Genomic DNA, 19,916 nt, shown 5'->3' on the forward strand with positions numbered 1-19,916 from the left:
AAAACATTCTCTGACACAGATTGTACTAATGTTTCAATATTTTCGTAGATCAATCTCCCAAGGCAACAGAAATAAAGGCAAAAATAAAGGACTCAATGAAAGTAAAGGAAAGCATAAACAAAATGAAAAGACAACCTAAAGACTGGGAGAAAATATTTACAAACAATGTAACCAACAAGGGCTTAATTTAAAAAATAACACAAACAGCTCAAACAACAAATTAACAGAACAAACAACCTAGTCAAATACTGGGCAGAAGACCTAAATAGACATTTCTCCAAATAAGACATACAGATGGACAACAGGCACACGAAAAGACATTCAACACTGCTAACTATTAGAGAACTGCAAATCAAAACTACAATGAGGTACCACTTCACACTTGTCACAATGGGAATCATTAAAAAGTCTATACAAAAAAGAAGCAAAGAATATATTTCTTTTTTCCCACATCTGTTTAGAGAGAAATGAGGTTTTGCATCCTAAATTTAGTACAGAGAATCTCATTTGATAAAATCTTAAGACTTTTCACAACAATCTTCTTATTTTCTTGCGGCACAGGAAAACTTGTATGAAAACTTACATCTATTGCTAACTCATCTATTATTAATAAAGTAAATCTATACTTGAAAGTATGATTTGAACAAAGCCCCTCACAAGACTCTAAGACTTACAAATTATTGCCATGTTCTGTGGGTACAACTTTCAAAAGAAAAGTGAAATTGATTGGTTGTCCTATTAGTTATATGTTGTACTAGGAGTAACGGTACAATTGGAATCTACTTCTAAATTGTATAAATTCTTGTAAGTTTGTTCTATATGAAAAGAATAAAATAACTGGCACCTCTCCTCTGCCCTCAAAAAAGTCTACACTTAATAAATGCTGAAGTAGGTGTTGAGAAAAGGGAACCTTGCTATATAGTTGGTGGGAATGTAAACTGGTACAGCCACTATGTAAAACAGTATGGAGGTTCCTTAAAAAACTAACAAAACAGTTGCCATATGATTCAGCAATCCCACTCCTAGGCCTGTATCTGGACAAAACTAATTCAGGAAGACACATGCACCCGCCCCCCACCCCATGTTCACAGCAGCACTAGTTACAATACAATCATGAAGCAAACTAAATGTCCATTGACCAGATCGATGGATAAAGAAGATGTCGTACATACATACAATGGAAAATCACCTAGCCATTAAAAAATGAAATAATGCCATTTGCTGCAACATGGATGGACCTAGAGATTGCCATACTAAGTGAGGTAACGTCAGATCAGATCAGATCAGATCAGTTGCTCAGCTGTGTCCGACTCTTTGCGACCCCATGAATCGCAGCACACCAGGCCTCCCTGTCCATCACCAACTCCCAGAGTTCACTGAGACTCACGTCCATCGAGTCAGTGATACCATCCAGCCATCTCATCCTCTGCCATCCCCTTCTCCTCTTGCCCCCAATCCCTCCCAGCATCAGAGTCTTTTCCAATGAGTCAACTCTTCACATGAGGTGGCCAAAGTACTGGACTTTCAGCTTTAGCATCATTCCTTCCAAAGAAATCCCAGGGCTGATCTCCTTCACAATGGACTGGTTGGATCTCCTTGCAGTCCAAGGGACTCTCAACAGTCTTCTCCAACACCACAGTTCAAAAGTATCAATTCTTCGGCGCTCAGCCTTCTTCACAGTCCAACTCTCACATCCATACATGACCACAGGAAAAACCATAGCCTTGACTAGATGAACCTTTGTTGGCAAAGTAATGTCTCTGCTTTTGAGTATGCTATCTAGGTTGGTCATAACTTTCCTTCCAAGGAGTAAGTGTCTTTTAATTTCATGGCTGCAGTCACCATCTGTAGTGATTTTGGAGCCCAGAAAAATAAAGTCTGACACTGTTTCCACTGTTTCCCCATCTATTTAACATGAAGTGGTGGGACCGGATGCCATGATCTTCGTTTTCTGAATGTTGAGCTTTAAGCCAACTTTTTCACTCTCCTCTTTCACTTTCATCAAGAGGTTTTTGAGTTCCTCTTCACTTTCTGCCATAAGGGTGATGTCATCTGCATATCTGAGGTTATTGATATTTCTCCCGGCAATCTTGATTCCAGCTTGTGTTTCTTCCAGTCCAGCGTTTCTCATGATGTACTCTGCATAGAAGTTAAATAAGCAGGGTGACAATATACAGCCTTGACGAACTCCTTTTCCTATTTGGAACCAGTATGTTGTTCCATGTCCAGTTCTAACTGTTGCTTCCTGACCTGCATACAAATTTCTCAAGAGGCAGATCAGGTGGTCTGGTATTCCCATCTCTTTCAGAATTTTCCACAGTTTATTGTGATCCACACAGTCAATGGCTTTGGCATAGTCAATAAAGCAGAAATAGATGTTTTTCTGGAACTCTCTTGCTTTTTCTACGATCCAGCGGATGTTGGCAATTTGATCTCTGGTTCCTCTGCCTTTTCTAAAACCAGCTTGAACATCTGGAAGTTCACGGTTCACATATTGCTGAAGCCTGGCTTGGAGAATTTTGAGCATGACTTTACTAGCGTGTGAGATGAGTGCAATTGTGCGGTACTTTGAGCATTCTTTGGCATTGCCTTTCTTTGGGATTGGAATGAAAACTGACCTTTTCCAGTCCTGGGGCCACTGCTGAGTTTTCCAAATTTGCTGGCATATTGAGTGCAGCACTTTCACAGTGTCATCTTTCAGGATTTGGAATAGCTCAACTGGAATTCCATCACCTCCACTAGCTTTGTTCGTAGTGATGCTTCCTAAGGCCCACTTGACTTCACATTCCAGGATGTCTGACTCTAGGTCAGTGATCACACCATCGTGATTATCTGGGTCATGAAGATCTTTTTTGTACAGTTCTTCTGTGTATTCTTGCCATCTCTTCTTAATATCTTCTGCTTCTGTTAGGTCCATACCATTTCTGTCCTTTATCAAGCTCATCTTTGCATGAAATGTTCCTTTGGTATCTCTGATTTTCTTGAAGAGATCCCTAGTCTTTCCCAGTCTGTTGTTTTCCTCTATTTCTTTGCATTGATCGCTGAAGAAGGCTTTCTTATCTCTTCTTGCTATTCTTTGGAACTCTGCATTCAGATGTTTATATCTTTCCTTTTCTCCTTTGCTTTTCGCTTCTCTTCTTTTCACAGCTATTTGTAAGGCCTCCCCAGACAGCCATTTTGCTTTTTTGCATTTCTTTTCTATGGGGATGGTCTTGATCCCTGTCTCCTGTACAATGTGACAAACCTCATTCCATAGTTCATCAGGCACTCTATCTATCAGATCTAGGCCCTTATATCTATATGTCACCTCCACTGTAAAATCATAAGGGATTTGATTTAGGTCATACCTGAATGGTCTAGTGGTTTTTCCCTACTTTCTTCAATTTAAGTCTGAATTTGGCAATAAGGAGTTCATGGTCTGAGCCATAGTCAGCTCCTGGTCTTGTTTTTGCTGACTGTATAGAGCTTCTCCATCTTTGGCTGCAAAGAATATAAACAATCTGATTTCGGTGTTGACCATCTGGTGATGTCCATGTATAGAGTCTTCTCTTGTGTTGTTGGAAGAGGGTGTTTGTTATGACCAGTGCATTTTCTTGGCAAAACTCTATTAGTCTTTGCCCTGCTTCATGAGGTAACTTGGACTAAGACAAATACCATATATCACTTACATGTGGAATCTAAAAATATGTACAAATTAACTTATTTACTAAACAGAAATTGACTCATATACAAAGAAAACAAACTTACAGTTACCAAAGGGGAAATGGGGAAGGGGAAGGATCAAGTAGGATTAGCAGATACAAGCTACTACATTTAAAACAAACAAGGTTCTACTGTATAGCACAGAGAACTAAATTCAATATCTTGCAATAAATCCTAATGGAAAAGAATATGAAAAAGAATATGTATGTACATGTGTAATTGAATCACTCTGTTGTACACCAGAAATTAACACAACTGTGATTCAATTATACTTCAATAAAAATTTTTAAAATTCAAAAAATGAAATAAAAAAAGAACTCCTATAAACCATCACAAAAGGACCTCTCAATTTAAAAATGGGCAAAAGACTTGAATAAACATTTTTTTATAGAAGATCTACAAAGCCAATAATCACAAGAATCTGATAAGGATAGAGTTAATATTTTTTTGACTTGGAATATAATATAATGGATTTTAAGGGAAATGTGAATTAATCCTTAGTCTGAAGTGGAATTTTTCATCAAATAACAAGCTTAAAAAAAATTCTGACACTGACCATAAATTTGTAATAACTGCAATGTAACAGGAGAAGGTAATGGCAACCCACTCCAGTATTCTTGCCTAGAGAATCCCAGGGACAGGGGAGCCTGGTGAGCTGCCGTCTATGGGGTCGCACAGAGTCAGACACGACTGAAGCGACTTAGCAGCAGCAGCAACAGTGGTAGGACTCACAGGAGTCCAAGCAACAGCATCAGCTATAGTTACAAAATATATTTTATGAAATGCAGAAACAATACCGAAACACTTAGGTTTGGCATGCTAAAGAGCGTATTAACTGTTCTTCTGGCAATGAAATATTAGAATGTGGAAAAAGTTTCTCAAGCATTTCCTACCTGCTGGCCATATTCCACTCAAGGGCTGGATTCTGTGAATTTCTTTCAGTCTCTGTTAGCACTCCTCCTGTGCCATTTTCCTTTTCTGGTTTCAGTTGATCCCACTGAGCAGTACCAATATTGATCGACTGCAGATCTATTTGGTATTGTCGGTCTTCAATCTCTGACCCAGGGTCTCGAAGAATTCCTAAATTCAAGGCTCTTCTGTAAAGGCAGTGAAGAAAAGTAATCAGATAAATTAAGTATTCTATGCTTATTTTGCTCACGAACATCTTGCTATTACCATTTTTCCCCACTTTGGATTATTAAGTTAATGAAATCTATGAAGCAGGTATTATAAACTTACCACATACTAATGATTTTAAAATGTATCAAAGAGTTAGTACTTAGTGTATCTACTTTATAAGTTCTTACATTATTCTCAGCACTGTTATTTTTCTAAATAAATACTTTTACATATATGATTTAAATCCTTGAGCTGTTGTGAGGTTGTACTACCTCCTTTTTTACTAAAGAGAAAATAATACAGAGTTGTTGAAAGACTTAGCCAAAGTTAACTGAGTTAGTATGTGGCCAAAACTGCAAGTTAAATCCAGGTTTTGCTTCAAAACCCTGTCTTCTTTCCAATGTTAAACATCTACTTTTTTTCCTCAGTACTTTGATGTCTTGTTAGGAAAAGTGTTGAAGCTTTGTGAATTTACTTAATTCCCCTACCCTTTGCCTTTAGTCCTTTATATAACCCACTACCACATAGACTAAATTATTGACAAAACTTCATTGCTTACTGATGTAGAAATACAGTAAGGATTACTGGCCGATATAGAGTTGGAATTTTCATCTTATTGGACCCAAGGCTAAGCAAATGAATAAAATTATCAGCAGCTTAAAGCTAGATTAGAGAAAGTAAATGGTTAAATTTTTTCATGAAGGTTTTAGAATGAAATAGCAAGGCAGTGTGATAGGATAAGAAGAACAGGATTTGGGATTTGCAAGCCAGATAAGTTTAAGTTTGTGAGAGTTGGGAATTTTTTGGTTATGTTGGTTCATAAATTCTTTAAAATGAGTAACCAAAACGAAGGTAACATTTTTCCTCCAAGAAAGTTTCAATCAATAAAAATTGAAATTACATAGAGGATAAAAACAGTTGTTACAAATATAGACACAACTGTAGAGATCAGAAAAAAATACAATTAGTTATATCAATTGAACACTAATGAAACAAATTAGTGGAGGGAGAGGGAAGAAATCACCTGAGTCTTAGTGTGAAAATTAGAGAGAGACAGTATGAATGTGATCAAGACTATATCTTGGCTAAGTCCACAGTGAGGGTCAGACCATGTCCAGAAGTTGGTCAAATACTGATGGAAGGTGGACAACTACTGAGACTCAAGATGGCAGGTGTCCCCAGACACATAGGAATGGAGATGGCATGCATCAGGCCAGGCAACAGGACGGCTGAGACTAATGAATTCAAATGAAGAGAAGAGGAGGGAGAGGACTGCAAATGAACAATCAGATAGCTCAGGTAGGGAAATATTAATATAACATGGTGTTACAATAAGGAAACAGGTGTTGGTCAAGAAGTCATAGTGTGAGGAAGAGAAACACAGATGGATGGAGTCTCAGTATTATCCTAAGGTGAGTGCTGATTCTAATTTTCATCTTCTTTTTTCTAACTTAGAAAAGTTCTATCTAGGAAAGAGCATGCAAAGAAAGGAGGCCTAAAGTTTTACATGAACCCATAAAATGGGTCGTGACCATTTTCATTTTGCCTTAATGAAGGTAAAGAAAAAGAGTGAATGCAGGTGCAGGTTGTGGGGGGAGTAACCTTGTGAGCACCCCTATTTTGGCAGAATGTTCTTCATTTGAATACTGGTGTAATTCTGTGAATTCTGAAGATCCATCTCAAACTTCACTATTTTAAAAATTGTATTTATCTATTTTGGGGTCTTCGTTGCTGCGCGCTGGCTTTCTCTAGCTGCAGAGATCTGAAGCATCTCCTTAGTTGTGGTACATGTGCTTCTCAATCATTGTGTGGCTTCTCCTGTTGCAGAACAAGGGCTCTAGAGCACATGGGCTTAAGTAGCTGTGGCTCATGGGCTTGGCTGCCCCACAGCATGTGGGATCTTCTTGGACCAAGATCGAACTCGTGTCCCTTACAGTGGCAGGTGGATTCTTAACCACGGGACCACCAAGTTAGTCCCTCAGACTTCACTTTCTAAGAAGCCTTTCCTGACCACCCTTTCTTCAAACTCCCTTTTCCCTAAATCTGTGCTCTTAGGGTCTTTCTAAACTTAGAAGTACAAGAACATCACAATCACCTGTCAGTCTTCCTCAAAATAGCATAAATTTCTTGAAGTTAGAAACTACATCTCTTATCAATTGATTAGTAAATGTTGTTTCAAGTCACTGATTTGAACTGAAACAAATCTTTGCAAACCTCAACTGGAAACAGTGTCTGTCTACAGCAACAAGAACACCCAGTCTTTACACACAGTAAACTTCTGCTCTACAGCCACACAGACTCTGACATAGAGCAAATGTCTTTGGCACTTGGTAGCCTAACTTATTTCCCTAGATTATTATTCCCATATAAAAATTACATTTACTCAAACTAGCCAGTGCTTTCTGTTGTTGCTTAGTTGCTCAGTTGTGTCTGACTCTTTTCTGACCCCACAGACTGTAGCTCGCCAGGCTCCTCTGTCCATGGAATTTTCTAGGCAAGGATAACTGGAATGGGTTGCCATTTCCTTTTCCAGGGGATCTTTCAGACCCAGGGATCAAACTCATGTCTCCTGCATTGGCAGGCAGATTCTTTACCACTGAGCCATCAGGGAAGACCCCATACTTTCTACATTTTACAATAAATTCCCTAAGCCTACTTTTAAAGAAAACCAAAATATTTTTAAGAATCCCTTTTTAGAAAGAAAAGGTATGCTTGGAAATAAAATTAGTGCTATATTAAAAGATAACCAAAGCAACCTAGCCCAGCATTAACATCAGCCTATTTCTCTTGGCACATGGAGAAACTGCAAAATCATAAGATAAAATCAGAAAAATACTGAAGTTTTCACCTATGCTTAAAATGTCCCATATTTAGCCTTGACCTTAAATCAAGCTATTTTCTTCTTACCATCTATCTGTGGAAAACATGACTTTCCACAGGTTCTCCTTCTCAACACAAAAATGGACTGTATATTGAGCAATAGCTTAATACTTTTAACATGCCAATTTCAAAATTTTAAGAATCAGGATTTGAGATTTTACATTTTTTTCTTTTTTGTTTTCCTTTAAGATTAAAATATATGTCATTTTAACCTGATTTGAAATTTCAGAGAAATGTACAATATTTGGGTATATAAATCTAACTTAAAAGTTAATTGCAAAACCACTTAAATGTGAGTTGTAGAAAATAGGATAAGCAAATGACTCATATGAACTCTGGTCTCAAATTTTCCAATGACCATGAGCTTGGAGAAATTATTTAACTTCTCTGTTTTAATTATGTCAATGTTAAAAGTATTATAGAAATAAATAAAATGTATGACTGAAAATTAAACCATTCATGTGCTCAGCCATGTCTGACTCTGTGATTGCATGGACTGTAGCCCGACAGGTTCCTTTGTCCATGGGGATTCTCTAGGCAAAAATATTGGAGTGGGTTGCCATGCACTCCTCCGGGGGATCTTCCAAACCGAGGGATTGAATCCAGGTCTCCTGCATTCCAGGCAGATTCTTTACTGTCTGAGCCACCAGGGAAGCCCATGAATACTTGAGTGGGTAGTCTAATCCCTTCTCCAGGGGATCTTCCCAACCGAGGATTCGAACCAGGGTCTCCTGCATTGCAGGCGGATTCTTACCATCTGAGCCACCAGGAAAGCCCAAACCATTCAAAAAGAGGTTCCATTATAAATTTAATGACCATTCCTGGAGTACATTATCTTACATGGTTCTGAATGAATAATGAATAACCACCAGCTAATCACAGATGCACAGGCACCAAGAGATAACAAAGTCAACTTTTCTAATTATGAAAGAACTATTAATGAAAACTATAAAGACAGATTCCATGCTTACCTATATCCAAAATATGGCATATTAGAAAATCTGAGTGAATCTTTTGAATGCAATAACTAAAACGCTTGAAGACAATTTAAAGCATCTTTTAAAATACATTTCAGAGCTGGCCAGAGAAGAGAAGGTGCAAAGTGCAAAAAATGTGAGAAAAGGAACACTAAAAAATGAGCACCTGCCAAAGCCAGCTTTTCCTCTTAGGATTTCTGCTGAATCCTACAGTGATTTTCTGCTAAGTGCATAGGAAGTGAAAAAGCTCAAGGCCCACCTAAGGAGATGGATCAATCTACTTAATAGGAGACTGCATAGAAAGCTGGGGTTATGAAGGTCTTGAAAGGGTGATTTAAAAATAGCTGTCCTAGGATGACCTGTGACAGAACAGTTCTGAGTCTTGTGATGGTGGTTACATGAATGTACATATGTGATAAAACAGCACAAAACTATAGTCACACATATAGACATATAGACACAAATGGTTAAGAATACAACTGGTGAGGGAATTCCCTGGTGGTCCAGTGATTAAGACTCTGAGCTCCCAATACAGGGAGCATGGGTTTGACTCCTGGCTGGGGATAACAACCCATATGCTGTCTGTTATGGCCAAAAATCCAAAGAAGAAACAAACAAAAAACAGGAAAAAAAAAAAAAAAGCGGGTGAAATCTGAATACAACTGTGGATTGTACTGATTCAATATCCTGGTTTTGATATTGTACTATATACAATGTTTTCTAGGTGGCACGCAGTGGTAAAGAACCCATCTGTCAATGCAGAAGATATGGGTTTGAACCCTGGGTCAGGAAGATCCGCTAGAGTAGGAAATGGCAACACAAGCCAGTATTCTTGCCTGGAGAATTCCATGGACAATTCATGGGGTTACAAAGAGTTGGACACAACTGAGCATGCACGCACTATTACTATAGTTACACAAGAAGTCATGCAAGATCTAAAACCATAAAACTCCTAGAAGTAAAAGGGGTGTATGCTCTATGACATTGGTCTTGGCAATGATTTTTTGGATTTGACAAGAAAAACAAAGATAACAAAAGCAAAAATAAACAAGTGTTATTACACGAAACTAAAAATCTACTCAGCAAAGAAAACTATCAACAAAACGAAAAGGCAACCTACAGAATGAAAATATTTCCAAATTAAATGTCTGATAAGAGGTTATATCCAAAATATAAGAGGAATTCATATAACTCCATAGAGAGGAAAAAAGAAAACAAAAATGCCCAATTAAAAAATTGGCAAAGGATCTGAACAAATATTTTTCCAAAGAGATGTAAATGGCTAAAAGGTACATGAAAAGGTCCTCACTAGTCACAGGAAAAATGCAAATACAAACCATAATGAGATTTTCACCTCATACCTTTTAGGATATCCATTAGCAATAAGACAAGGTATAATAAATGTGGGAAGGATATGGAAAAAAGGAAACCCTTGTACACTGTTGTTTGGAATGTAAACTCAAACAACCCCTATGTAAAACAGAACAGAGGTTCCTCAAGAAATTAAACGCAGAATCAGCATATGACCCAGCAATCTCATTTCTGGGTATATATCCAAAAGAAATAAAAAAATCTCAAGGAGATATCTGTACTTCCACATTCATGGCAGCATTGCTCAAAAGCCTCTTCCATATCCTGAATGGAAACAACCTGACTGTCCCTCAATGAATGAATAAACATATCAAGAAAATATAGCATATGCAGTTGACCCTTGAACAATTTGGGGTTTAGTGGCACCAACTCTCTATTCTATAGCCACAGTTCTTCCTTATCAGTGGCTCTACATTCACAGTTATTTACTATTGAAGAGTGTATGAGTGGATCCATGACACAGTGTTGATGGGTCAACAGAATATACAATGAATTTTTATTCAGCCTTAAAAATTCCCGTCATTTGTGAATTTCTGTTTTTATCTACATTTATATTATGCTGAGTGAAATAAGCCAGAGAAAAACAAATATTGAATAGTATCACTTACATGTGGAAATTTTTAAAAAGTCAAATTCATAGAAACAGAGAACAGAAAAGTGGTTGCCATGGGCTAAGGGGTTGGGGAATTAGGAAGAGGTTGGTAAAGGGGCACAAATTTTCAGTTATAAAATGAATAAGGTTGAGGATCTAATGTATCGCATCATGGTGACTACAGTGGACAACACTATTGTAAAACTGGAATTTGCTAAGAGAGTGGTACTTAAATGTTCTACAGACACAAAAAAGGGTAAGTATGCCAGGTGATGGATATGCTAACTCAATGAGGGAATCCTTTCACAATGTATACATATCAAATCATAAAGTGTACACTTTGAATATCTTACAATTTTATTTGTCAATCATACTGTAAAGAAGCTGGGGAAAAGTTTACACTGAAGGGAGATAGTTAAAGGGGACACAGCAGATGTATTTACAACTGGTGGAAATCTGTAAGTATTTACATCTTAAAAAATTTTTTAAAATGGAAAAAAGCCCTGCTAAGGTCCATGTTAAAAAAGACAAGGTAACTTATAACTTACCCATCTTGACCTTAGCATTAGCACAAGGTGAAGAGGTAAAAAAAAATTCCCTCTAAGACTTTGCCATCATAAGACAGCACCTTGTGGTCTGAATTGCTAATGTGGCATGAAACAATTTTAATTTGGAGAAGCTTGTCCCGGGTAGATAGTGCCACCAGATGACAGATAAAAGCAAATTCTCTTAAGATGAACTCAATCTCAACTCAAAGAATTTTCACAGATTTATTCCAAGTGAAATGAGATACTAACTGGGCAGAAGAAACAGACACTCAAAGACTTCATGAACTGGATTAGTAGACATGAAATATAACTGTTTATAAAGAAGAAAAATGGTTTTCAAAGTATGAGCAGGCTCACGAAGATATACAGATGGCAAATAAGCATAATGAAAAGATGCTCTATGTCCTATTTCATCAGGAAGAAGCAAATTAAAACAAAAAGATATCATTACACACCTATTAGAATGGCCAAAATCCAGTCGGCTGACACCACCAGGTGCTGGTGAGGACGTGAAGCAACTGGAAATCTCATACACTACTGGTAGGCATGCAAAATGGGATAGCCACTTTGGAAGATAGTTTGGCAGTTTCTTAGAAAACTAAATATACTTCTCACCATATGACCCAATAATTGTCCTCCTTGGTTTCTACGCAAAGGACTTGAAAACATGTCTATACGTGCAGGTGCACATCAATGTTTATAGCAGTTTTATTCATAATTGTCAAAACTGGAAGCAACCAAGATGTCCTTTTGGAGAAGGACCTGACAATCCACTCCAGTATTCTTGCCTAGAGAATCCCATGGACAGAGGAGCCTGGTGGGCTACAGCCTAGGGGGTCTCAAAGAGTTGGATGCGACTGAGCAACTAACACACTGGTGGCTCAGACAGTAAAGACTGTTTGCAGTGTGGGAGACCCAGTTTTGATCCCTGGGTTGGGAAGATCCTCTGGGGTAAGAAATGGCAATCCACTCCAGTATTCTTGCCTGGAAAATTCCATGGACAGAGGAGCCTGGCAGGCTATAGTCCATGGGGTCGCAAAGAGTTGGATACGACTCAGCACACAGGGAGATTACACAGTGAATTCCCATTCATGGGGGTACTACTTGCAGAGATAACATTCTTCTATAAATGTTGAAAAATGCCAAACCTTAAAAGAAGCAGCCCAGGGAAGCCCCAGAAATAATAAGGAAGAAACTGGTAAATATATGGGTAAAACTAAACAAACAGTATCTTTAAAATATTAAATAATGCCCAAATTATAAGGGAAAATCAAGCTAAAAATAAGACTCTGGACAATGATAGTGTATAAACCAGGGGATCAGGTAGTTTGAGGTACGTGTGCATGTGTGTGCTGTGCTCAGCTGTGTCCCACTCTTTGTGACCCCGTGGACTGTAGTCTGCCAGGCTCCTCTGTCCACAGAATTTTCTAGGCAAGAAAACTGGAGCAGGCTGACATTTTCTACTTCAGGAGGATCCTCTCAACCTAGGGATTAAACCTGTGTCTCTTGTATCTCCTGCATTGGCAGGCAGATGCTTTAATTTGAAGTAAAGTATTCTAAATTCCTTGCATTTGAGAGGGAGGGGGATAAAGACAAAGATATTTAACTTCAGACTTTGTTAAGCACACCTGCTAAAATAGCCAGAGTAATAACAAAAATAATAGACATGGAACGCGTAACTTTAAAATGAGTGGGGTAGAGATCAGAATGTAAGAAAAGAAAAACAGCAGAAAAAGTTGGACAAATATCTCATAATAAGAATAAATCCAAAAATAACTACTGTCAGAGTAAATATAAATGATTTAATGAAAATGAAAAGATAAAACTTCAGATTGGTTTTAACAAACCACCCTTTTATTCCGTTTTTAATGAAATATACCTCAAACTTAAGTGCACAGGAAAATTAAGAGTCCATAAATGGAAAAAAAATATATGGAGGCCAAAAGAAAGATGGAGTAGTTATACTGACATCTGACAACATAAAATTTAAGGAAAAAAATTATGATAGGCTTATTACCTAAATTTAAAAGATCCAATGCCTGGAAGTTAAGACAATTTTAAATTTATTTGGAATGATATAAACTTGACACAGAAAAACGGACACATCGTGAAAGAGAAACTGACAAATGTATCCACTCATGGTGGAAAATTTTAACCTACCTTTCTCAGTAATGAATTGACTAAACACATTATGAAAAAATTAAAATACAGAAAATTTTAAAAATACAATTAAATAAATCTGATGAAATGGACATTTATATAGCACCGTATCCAACAGTAGAATCATAATTTTTGTCAAGCCCAAAGGAACATTTTTTGAAACCAAGTACCTGTGAGGCAATAAAACTAGCCTCAACACATTTCAGTAGGTTAGTATCATACAGACTAAATCCTCTGAGCATAAAACAATGAAGTTAGACATTTTATTTTAAAGAAAGGATTTGGAAAATTGATTGTATTTTTAGATTTAAAGATACACTTCTATGTTAAGTCAATCCCTGGGCCAAAAAAAAAAAAAAAATTAGAAATACTTAAAAACAAAATGTGTATTAAAGGTTGTGGGATGCAGTTAAAGTGGCACTTTGAGGGAAATTTATTGTCTAAGATGTTGTTTTAACAAAAAAATAAAGGCTCAAAATCAATGAGTTAAATATAAAATGCCAAAATAAACTAAAAGGGTGGGGGTAAGGAGGGAAAAAAAGAGCAGAAATAAATGAAACAAAAAAGGCAGAGAAAATCAACAGAGCCAAAAATAGACAAACTTAGCATTCAAGGGGAAAAAAAGAAATAAAGAACAAAGTCTAATAAATTATATTTGCAATAAAAAAGGAAACATAACTATGATGTTCTGGAGATTAAACAGATAATAAGAGATTAGGAAGATTTGAAGCAATAAAGATTTTACAACTTGTTTTGGAAAAAAAATCTATCCTACTTATCACTGTCCCTGGAAGGCAATTGCTTATCCTTTTCCCCAAAGGGATGAACATAAACATTGTCCTCTCATTTCTTCCACCAAATATAATGTTATTTCTAATATAGCTCTTTTTTCTAGACAAAACTGATCATTTAAAACCTATATCCTGATAGTATAAAACTACTGGCAATATAGTAACTGGTGAAAGACAACCAAGGTCTTCCCCACCCCGACACTCTTTTTTTTTGGTCTCAGTCAAGACTATCAAAACTACATCCTCCGACCTAAATAGCCCTGTCTCCAATGAGCTAAGTTGCATTCGTTCATATAAAGACTATTCAGTGGGCTGCCTGCTAGGTCCTCTGACAGGGCCTGAGGATACTGGGTCTCCACTCTCAAACAGACAGAGGCAATTACAATATTGTCAGTGTTAAACAAGGTTAGGTAGAGAATACAGTTGGAAACACACAGAGGGACACCTGACCCAGATCTGAGGAGCCCAGGAAAGAGGAAGCAGCATTAAAAGGAGCTCAAAAAGCCCAATCTCATTTACCACAAGGAAGAAAGTACTTAAGAGCAGAAATGAGAGGTTCAAAATTGTAAGAGAGCAGTCCATCCAGAAACCCTGAAGAGGCTCTGAACAGCTGTAAAGCCATAAGGCTGGAGAGCCTTTAAGCCAAAGACAAGCCATTCTCCACAAAGTGTGAGGGGCCTGTACCAGGCCCTACTTTGTGGATAAAGAGGTATGGCCCACAGGTTAGGCTTGCCGAACAAAATGGCATTTTCTCCTCTGTCAAAAAGCTTATAGAAATTATGCAGTAGCAGGGTAGTCAAGAGCAGAGAAAGAAGTGGGTTTCTGTCTTGATTATAAAAATTAAATGAGATAATATACAGAGAGCCTAGCACAAAACTAGACACACCATAGAAACCTCAGTGTTAGGGAAAAAACCATCCACTCTTATTCTCTAAGCCTTTACAAAACATGTCAAATAGAAATGAATTGCCTGGAAAGTGAGAATAAGAGAGACTTGTCCCAGACGAAGCACATATTAGGATCCTGAAAAACAAATTCCTGAGAAAACAGAGCACCATGGAGCCAGAATTTAATTAATCCAACTGAATAAATTCTACCTACATTTAATCTATTTCATCAATCTAAGAATATTTTAACATTAATAGCAAGCTCATCAGTATGTAATAAAACCCTTTAGACAAAAAACATTTTATCAGGGAAAATCTAGGCCAATTAAAAATATCTTTATTTTGTATCTTTAAAAAAAAAAATCACTTCCCCAACAAATTTTTAGCCTCCTGAGAGATCAAATGCAGTAAATAATGTATCTCCTCTGCAGACAGTTTTCCAAGTATAAAAATTTAAATTATTACTATAAATAATAAAGGTAGGCCATTTGATTTATCAGTTTAATATAAAGATTAAATATATTTCAAAGCTATAGCTAATATTTACAAACTGTACAAGTTTAGTTTGATTCTGCTCTGATAAAAATAAAGGATAACCATTTCAAATGTAGATAATAAAATCTAATTTTTCTTTCTTATTACATGATCCATATTATTTTTAATTCTTTATAGTCAGAAAATATACAGAGGTGCATTGATTTACTTCATTATCCAAAAAGCACCTGATTTTTTTCCTTAACTTGAAATAATCACTAATTTTTATTCTTTAAAGTATAAGATATGCCCACTTTGTTGCATGCATACTTAAAACGAATTCCAGTAATTAAAATATAGAATATTCAAAGAACTATGTTTTTCAGTACTAAATTAAGAAAACATACTCAAAATGTTTTCACTTAAATATCATGCACTTTTATCAAGCAATATTAGAACAAGATGTCTTAGGAAAGATACATTTCACATCTCATGGTACACTAGATATTTAAATATAAATATACAAACAGTTACAGACATAAGATTTGAAATAATTTAATTTTTTTCAAAGACTGGAAATCATTGTACAACTTTTAAAATGCTATTTTCCCTAAGTGAGGACTTTATAACTAAAAATAGCCTAAAAGTGAAAAAAAATTTGACTGCAAAGCCAAAAATTAAAGTATATTTTATTCAACAGAGCTTTGAATTTTCACATTTTCACAAGAAACAGTTATAAAATTATTTAAAAATTCTAATAGAATGCTACTTTACTAGGGAAGCAATCATAGGAAAAGAACTTTATGGCTTTGGTGAAGACCAGAATGCTTAACACTAACAATATCTGCCTCAAAAAATACAGTCACAATTCTTGATAAGAAAAACTGCATATTATTTCCTAACCAACTTCTTCCTAGAAATATTTGACATAAACAAGAACCAAATTTTCTTGTCTCAACTTCACATCCCTCTAAAAGCTCTATGAACTTTGCTCTCCCTCCTTATTGTAGTCTTTAAAACCTTTTAGCAATTCAAATCAGGAAAGGGAGTGAGTCAAGATGCCCATAACTTCCTTACCCTTAACACAAAAAGCTGCTTTATTACCTAAAATGTAGGAGTTATAATTGTAATTGCTTTGCCCTTCCGAAACTCATCTCCCATACCATTTTGAACCATTCAGCAGGTGGTGTAGGAGGATAAACTCAAGTCTGAAATAGTTGGTCAATGGTATAATCATAAGGAACCAAAGAAGACTTTAAGTATATAACAGGAAACATAGCTTTAATGTTTTCCTTTTTAAATTGATTTAGTCTGGGTCAGGCCTTTTGTATGTTTACATAAGAAACAGCTCATGTTGAACCATTTACTGCTTACTGCTGAATAGGCATATCTTGGGAACTCACTGTAAAGAAGCAAAATTCATTACTTACAGCTCAGTTGAGATCTACAAAATGTTAAACAAGCCAGAAAATAGGAATGTAAAGAGAAGTAAAATTTATATGTCTTGATTAAAATAAATGCTTACATTTTTATCATCAAGTCTCCATAAGTGATAGTAATCTTAATAGCATATAAGGCAGGGGGTATAAATGGCTGACCATCAAGCTGAGACCGACTGCTAGTGACTTAGGGCAGGGGTTCTCATCTTCAGAGTGCAAAAGAATAACCCAGAGTTTGTTACAACAGTTAAGTTTCCATATCTACAGAAATTTTGATTCAGCAGGTCTGGACTAGGGCTGAGGAATATGCCTGCTCTCTTAATCTTTTTTTTTTAAACAACGTAAACCAGCATCCTTATTGATTCCAAAAACTACTTTCTGATACTTAGAACATCATATCTCTTGGAACAGCCTATCTCTGCTCCCTGAATGGAAAAGAGCAAAAACAAGGACAAATAAATCTGAGGCTACTTTACTTACAGAACAGGGAAATTTGTATTTGTGCTGCCTCTTTCACCAAACTGTTCAGGTGAAGCATCTCTTCTCTTCAAGGCCAAGATCTCTGTTAGTTCACTTCACTCTTGAAGTCTAGGTCAGTGTTTGTTTTCTCAGCAGCTTGTACTCAGCCATACGACTTGGTACACGGTAGGCTTTTCATATATTAAAGTTAAATAAATAACAAATATTCTTCTTTATTCCCTTCACTTCCCTTGAAGACTTTACTCAATTCTTTTTTTCTTTTTCTCACTTGCAACTTTACCATTCAAGCTAAAATATATTCAAGTTTTTCTCCTTGTAAGAGAGAAACTCTCTTCTGTATACCCCTCTGGCTATCACCTTGTCACATTCCCTTTTAAATACAAATTTATTTTTCTCTCAGTATTTCTATTTCCTTACTATTTATTTTCTCCTCTAACCGAAAGCAATCAGGTGTCATCCTTATTCTTCCTTTGAAATCTTCCTGGAGAAGATTTTCAACTTTTAGATTTTCTAATTACCAGAGCCAGTGAACGATTTTCAGTCATTAGCTTACCTAACCTTTCGTGGCATTTGACCATTCAAAATGGCAGTACAGCACACTGGTGAAAAGCAGACGGCACAGTTAGCATGCCTGGATTCATAATTCCAGCTCTGCTATCTACAACTGGCTGCCTTTGGCTAAATTAGTTTCAGTGCTTCATTTTATTCATCTGAAAAGTGAAGTCATTGAGGAGTCAAGTGATTTAGGCATGTGTGCTGAGTTGTGTCTGACTCTTTGCAACTGCATGGACTGTAGCCAGCCAGGCTCCTCTGTCCATGAAATTTCCCAGGCAAGAATATCGCCATTTCCTTCTCCAGGGAATCTTCCCGACTCAGGTATCCAACCCATGTCTCTTCCACCTCCTGCATGGTAGGCAGATTTTTTTTTTATCAGCTGAGCTACCAAATAACTAATATACATAAAGCTATTCATACAGTCTTGCTTATTCTTAAAATTTCCCTCATGAGTTTCTATGGTTTCATACTCCCTCAACTGTCCTTCCTTAATCTCCTTTACTAGATTATTTTCTTCTGCTTGCCCCTTCAATTATTAGTGATCACCAGGATGCTATCTTCAGTTTTATTTTATGCTTTATATGCATTCAGTAGCACAACTGACTCACAAATGCCAGCACATGTACTTCTCAATTGTATCTCCAAAGAAGAAGATAGGTTTCTCAGGATTCCTTTTATATCTTCTGGTCTAGTCCATTCTATGATGACTGGTATACATCTGTAAGGCGGTTGGCTACCATTAGGGTTCATGGTCAAAGAAAATGCAGTATAATGATACTGTATTAAAAGCATGCATTTTAATGTCACAATTATATTCAAATTCTGATTCTACCACTTACAGGCTATACATTTATCCTTGGAGAACTAAACTAAGCCAGTGAATATCAGATTCCTCTATAAGGAGATAATCATTCCTAGCTACACAGGCGTCCTCGGTGAGTAAACGTGTAACTCTAAAATGCTTAGTATATTGTAAATGCCACCTGGTTATTGTTATTACTACAATGGAGAAGAAAGAAGCTGACTGGCCTGGTTTTGGACTGAATCCGTTGGTCTCACTTACTCTGTATTATAAAATCCAAAAGTACACTCAAGATGCCGAGACTTCAACTTAAGCAAATTGGCCCTAAAATAATTCCTTGAGCTGAAACAGAAGATAAGGCAAGAAAATAGTGTCTCTACATTTCTAATCTAAATAAAAATTAATCATGTATTTCATATTTTTAAAAGAAGGGAGTTATAAACGTAAAGGAGCAAAAGCAGAGTAATTCAGTTATTAAATCATTTTCTAAGAATTTCATACCTTTCAGAAACTAAAATTAATTTTTAAGTAAACTTTTTAATAGATAAGCAATTTCACATTTTCTAATGGAGTAACACTCATTTTAAATGATTCATGTTTACAAATCCACATAACACAAGTATAAAATAAAAATGACATGACAGCAGTCTTTACCAATTATTTTCCTTTTGATGGCTACATTAATATGCAACTTCATTAGAATATGAAATATTTATCTCTTTCTCTTGATGAGTCTCAAAATATTCTCATTGATAAGCAAATAAGAAACTTGATTTTCATAATCTATCTTCAGGGAAACATGAGTTTTGAAGTTTTTTTCAGTTACAGATTTGTACTGATCAGTCCTCATTTGTTCACTCATGTTATAGATGGGGTGTATTTATAAGATGATTTAAAAAGCTGTAAGATATACAATGTATGACTTATGTGAAAAGTATATCAAACTATACCAAATAATTCTCATCTCATTAGAAACATGTTCTACAGAAATGCACTAAATGAACAGGCACTGCATTGAAAAATGTGTTGATGTGATCAAAGAAACAATGTTTGACCTCAGAGAAAAGACTAATAAGGAGACTTTCTAGAATATATAGAAATGGAAATGCTACTTCAGCTTTATAAAATAACTTAATTAT

At 36.2% G+C, this 19,916-nt stretch overlaps 1 protein-coding gene across 9 annotated transcripts in view; it reads right to left on the minus strand.

Annotated features, from left to right (window-relative positions):
- The window catches only part of VPS13B (vacuolar protein sorting 13 homolog B), an 806,600-nt gene that overhangs the window by 311,684 nt on the left and 475,000 nt on the right, over positions 1-19,916 (minus strand). For all 9 annotated transcript variants that reach the window (XM_027561445.1, XM_027561448.1, XM_027561447.1 and 6 more), the window contains one exon: positions 4,596-4,799. In XM_027561445.1, coding sequence (XP_027417246.1) covers positions 4,596-4,799 — 204 coding nt within the window. The remainder of the gene's footprint in view (positions 1-4,595; positions 4,800-19,916) is intronic.

The sequence above is a fragment of the Bos indicus x Bos taurus genome, chromosome 14 (genome assembly GCF_003369695.1).
Source record: "Bos indicus x Bos taurus breed Angus x Brahman F1 hybrid chromosome 14, Bos_hybrid_MaternalHap_v2.0, whole genome shotgun sequence".
NCBI classification, from domain to species: domain Eukaryota; kingdom Metazoa; phylum Chordata; class Mammalia; order Artiodactyla; family Bovidae; genus Bos; species Bos indicus x Bos taurus.